This window comes from Otolemur garnettii, unplaced genomic scaffold (assembly GCF_000181295.1).
Source record: "Otolemur garnettii isolate 467f Iridium unplaced genomic scaffold, OtoGar3 scaffold00058, whole genome shotgun sequence".
Taxonomy (NCBI): domain Eukaryota; kingdom Metazoa; phylum Chordata; class Mammalia; order Primates; family Galagidae; genus Otolemur; species Otolemur garnettii.
In genome coordinates this window covers 8,756,721-8,761,360 of record NW_003852453.1, presented here as the reverse complement: position 1 = coordinate 8,761,360, position 4,640 = coordinate 8,756,721, and the positions used below count along the sequence as shown (strand labels likewise).

At 49.5% G+C, this 4,640-nt stretch overlaps 1 protein-coding gene across 1 annotated transcript in view; it reads right to left on the bottom strand.

Moving 5' to 3' along the window:
• Window positions 1–2,421: 2,421 nt before the first annotated feature.
• The window catches only part of GNAO1 (G protein subunit alpha o1), a 161,547-nt gene continuing 159,328 nt past the window's right edge, over window positions 2,422–4,640 (bottom strand). Inside the window, exons 8-9 of the mRNA XM_003792550.2 lie at window positions 3,589–3,804; window positions 2,422–2,645 (exon numbers count right to left, since the gene is read on the bottom strand). Coding sequence (XP_003792598.1) covers window positions 3,617–3,804 — 188 coding nt within the window. The 3' untranslated portion in view covers window positions 2,422–2,645; window positions 3,589–3,616. The remainder of the gene's footprint in view (window positions 2,646–3,588; window positions 3,805–4,640) is intronic.

Here is a 4,640-nt window from a genome sequence, read left to right as displayed (position 1 = left end):
AAAAAAAAAAGTTGGGAAAGAACCCTGTCAGACTGGCTCATTTTTAGAGAAATTCAAGTATGCTCTATGTACAAAATATGGTTTCCTTCAGCCTTCACCTGGATCCTGAGTCATCCCCCAAGACCAGTGTTAGAAAGTCAAGTTGTGGCCTGGACTGCAAATCCATCAGTAGAGATTGGAGTTTGTATGCTTCTGTCTGTGGGTAACAAGCTGGGGTGATGGGTTAGGAGAGCTGGGAGGAAGCCCCGGCCAACAGGCATGGCCCTCAGGCCTAAAGGGCTGCCTGGATTGGTTGTGAATTCACAACAGAAAGGAACGTACCTCTTGTTCCACAACCTCTGAAACCCTATCAACCCCAACCTCCAGCCCAGCTAGATTCAAAAGACCGTTGGAACTTGCCAGGGAGAGGCCTTTCTGAGCTGATAAGTCCCCCTTTACTGGGGGTTTGGAAAGAATTCCAATTAGCTGGCCTCCCAGAAGCTCCCCCAGCTCACAAAAGATGGCAGGACAGTGGATTTTGCTAAAATGAGCAGCACACAGACGTGATGCAAGGACTTCAGTGGGCTGCTGTCCCTCCAGGCCCCAGTCTCCACTGATTTATCATAGCAAACGCTTGGTGATCTAGAAGAGACCTACGGCCCCCTGGCAGGACACGGATCAGACTCCCGGGAGCACCAGGCTGCAGTTACCCTTTGTGTGTTTGGCCTGCAGGGGGCTTCCTGTGCCTGCTGCATCCAGGTGCCCTTGAAGGCCCTCTGTCCTCTGAAGCCTACTGTGGCGAGGCAAAACCAAAGGAAAACATCCCGGCCAGGCTGGCTGTCCTGGAGCTTGTGTGCGTGTGTGTGAGCGGATGCGACTTGGTGCAGCGGGCCCATGCAGCGTGGCCTCATTCTTGGGACCACCTGTTCTCCTACTGTAGTGCAACCCTGGAAACAGAGGGGACCCTGTGTGAGCAGGAGATGTGGGATCACCTGCCCTCCCTCCACTTTCTTCTTTCTAGTCCTCAGCTCCACCCTGCCTTCTACACAGCAGCAGCTGAGCAGAGGAGCTGGCGGCAGGTTGGGGCTGGTGAAGAGGGTGTCCACAGGCAGAGAGAGCCCATCCATCCCCTGGTCTTGCTCCTCAGTGTCCCCAGAATCACTCTGAGCTGGTGCCCCCAGGGACAGCACTGAGGGGGGACTCCTTACCCACCAGTCAGGCCCCCCTTTACCTTTTCTGTCAGAATGAAGCCCGCCCCAAATAACCAAGGTCTGCAAGGCAGAGGGTGAGAGACTCAGGAATACAGACAAACATTCTCTTTATTGAGCTACACATGAATTTTCCATTAGTCAGAGAAGTAGACTGGCAGTGTGTAAGATATCACAGAAACCTCACCGATTGGGAATAGAAAGGCTTAGAAAGACCCGTGGGCTTTTTTTTTCTTTTTTCCTTTTTTTTTTCCAAGTTTTTAATTTTTTTTTAATTTTTTTGTGTTTTGTCATTTTGCCTCCTCTTTATTTGAAATGGCTGTGACTGGTCTTCTTCAGCAAATATTAAGTCTGAAAAGTGAAACTGTGAAGAGGTTTGGGGTTTGGATACTGTTCAAAGTAGAAATGACATAGGGACTGATCGTGAAAATGGTGGCTTTAATGTAAACACTACATTCCATCTGTTTTTAAAATTTTTATGGTTTTTTTTTCCATCTTGTGGTATTTAAAAATTTTTTTTTTGTTGTTCTTTTTATCTGCAGCACGAACATCCCCACATGAGAGAGAGAACACAGGTCAGTGAAACAAAGGAAAAGGCGGAGAGGGAGCACACACACGAGAGGGAGGCGGGAGACCTGTAAGGTGTCAAAGGAAAAGAACCACAACCCCATTTCCCAAAGACTCTTGAGAGCGGATCTGCTATGTAATACATAGTACTCATCAGGACAGAAAAAAAAACTACCCAAAAGAAAAAAACCCCAAAACCAAAAAAATAAAAAATAAAAAGGAAATATGTAGAAAGGGGGGGTCAGTGGGCAAATTGGTTCCCAGAGGGCTATAGTTCCACTGATGATGGGATATTCTTGTATTCTGTTTGGCAGCTACTGGCCAGTGAGAGCTGTGCTTTTTCTGTACAAACCTGGAGTGAGTGTGTGGCTGGAGTGGCTTAGGGCCGGGGAGAACGAGTGGGAGCTGCCGCCGCCGCTCGGTGGCATCCATGGTGTCCCGGTGGCCTGGGGCATTCTGGAAAGCCCTGCCCAGGCACACTCCTGATGACCAATGCACCGCAGAGGAGCCCACGGCAGCAGGTAGGCCCAGCACCTCAGCAGGGGTGCGGGGGGGGGGCCCACACCGTGAGGTGGGATGGGGGGCCGTGGGTGCAGATGTGTTTATTTTTTAAAGAAAAAGAAATATGGATGAGATGGTGAGTTTTCCTTTCCTTTTTTTTTTTTTTAAGCTACAAAGCACATGAGAAATGTTTTTTCCTTTCAAATTCTAAATGTAAAGACTCAACTAAAACCGGATTCTACGGCATTCTACAGAAATACACAGCCGTCAGTCACTCTGGGGTCGTAGGTTAGACAGGGGCTTGATACAGAAAGGCTGTGTGTCTTACAAAGGCCAAAAGGTCATGCTACCAGGAGATCAACGTCAACAGCAAAGAGTCCGTGAAGCGGTCTGTAGAGAGAGAGATAAGGGGTCCAGTCTGACCATTTTCTTTGATTTTAGAAACCAACCAACCAAAAAACATTTTTACGAGTGCTGGTGTGGGGTGAGGCAGGCAGCATCAGGGTAAGAACCCCAGTGAGCCCCAGCCTAGGTGCCCTGGAAAGCCTCATCCCTGAGACCCTGACCCTGGCCAGATCTACAAGCCCATCCCTCCTTGGCCACGCAGTCCCCTCTCTCCCCTCCTTCCCATAGGCCCTGTTGGAAGGGGCTGGCTTCAACTCTGCCCTCCCCTCTGCTGTTTCTAGAAAGCAGAACAAGTCTCCCCTTTCTCTGACTCTTGCCTTTTTAACATGAATAAAAGAAACTCAGGAGATATTGGGCTGGTTGGAGAAATGATTCTTCAAAATTCCTGACATTAAACCACTACCACCACCCAAAAGAGAAGAGTCCTTGAATTTTTCTGTCGTTGGGAGTACAGGGCAGGGAAGTGCTGAGGGCAGTGGCCGTTTCTTAAAGGATTTGGATGTCACACAAGAGCAGGACAGAACTGAGAGCACACAGCTTTATGGGGGGGGGGTACCTAGAGGACCAACCGGGCTAAAGCCAGGCCTTGCTCTGCCCCCGCCCCCTGCACACAGAAACAAGGCTCAGAGTGAAACCCTGGGCCGTCCTTAATAGCTCCCATCACGATGTGTGTGTGAGCGTGAGTGTGAGCACGCACACACGTGCATGCTCCCGTGCTGTCCCAGGAGCTAGGGGATGGTGGTCAGTTCTGTCCGCAGCTCTTTCTAGTACAAACTAAAAAGATACTTTAAATATATATTTGTATACATATAAGGTTTTCTTATGCCTCTTTGAAGTTTATTTACCAACTTGCATTTGTTAGTGGAGTGTGTGTGTGTGTGTCTGTGTGTGCGCACGCAAGCTTTTTTGTGAGTGCTGGAATCATTACCAAATAGGTTGCTATACAGGACAAGAGGTCAGTACAAGCCGCAGCCCCGGAGGTTGTTGGCAATGATGATGTCGGTGACGGCATCGAATACCACCTGGATATTATTCGTGTCTGTGGCACAAGTCATGTGACAATAAATTTCTTTGTTGGGTGAGCGGTTTTTGCTTTCAAATTGTGCTTGGATGTAGGCGGCTGCATCTTCATAGGTATTGGGGCCTGTAACGAGACACAGAAGAACAGGGCAGAGGGCCTGTGAGAGCCATGGGTGGACAGGGCTGGGGACTTGGAAGCAGAGAAATGGGTTGTGGCATGTTCCCGAAGTGGGGTGAGACAGAGGAAGGGAACAGGGGGACATGCTTCTCCAAGGTGTAGTGACATTTTAAATTAAAAGCTTCACAAGGCTTAACCTTTGCCTGGTTTTTGACTTAGCAAGATCTTTTGCTATTTCCTATCGGATCCTCTTAGGAGCCCTGAGAGTGCAGTGGGCACAGATTATCTCTTTCACTTTCTAGAAGAGGAAATTAAGACACCTCCCCAAGGTCTAAGCCAATTCTGCTGCTTCTAATAAACCAAGAAAATAAAAGTCTGATGAGGGAGTCGACTGACAGGGTGATGACACAGGACGTGTGGGGGCTGCTGAGTGGGACCCTCTTTCCTTCCTCCCTGGGTTCCACTAAGGAGGGGTCACTCGGCAGGGCTGGGAGCATCTCTGAGCAGTTCTGATTCTTGGTGAGTGACCAGGATGTGGGAGCGTTGGTGTCCCTAAGGTAGAGGCTGAAGTAGGTATCAGTGCGTGTGACACCAACAGGGCTCCCATTCTCCCCACCAGCTTGATCCTGGCTGGGGCTGGGTGGGGATAACGGAGCATATCTGTGGGTGATGGAAGGACATTTTTACAACTAGCTACATTTGTGGCTCTGCCATGTAGACAGTTTCCTTTTTTTTTGAGACGGAGCCTCAAGCTACCCCCCTGGGTAGAGTGCCATGGCATCATGCTCACATCAACCTCCAACTCCTGGGCTCAAGCGAGTCTCCCGCCTCCGCCTCCCAAG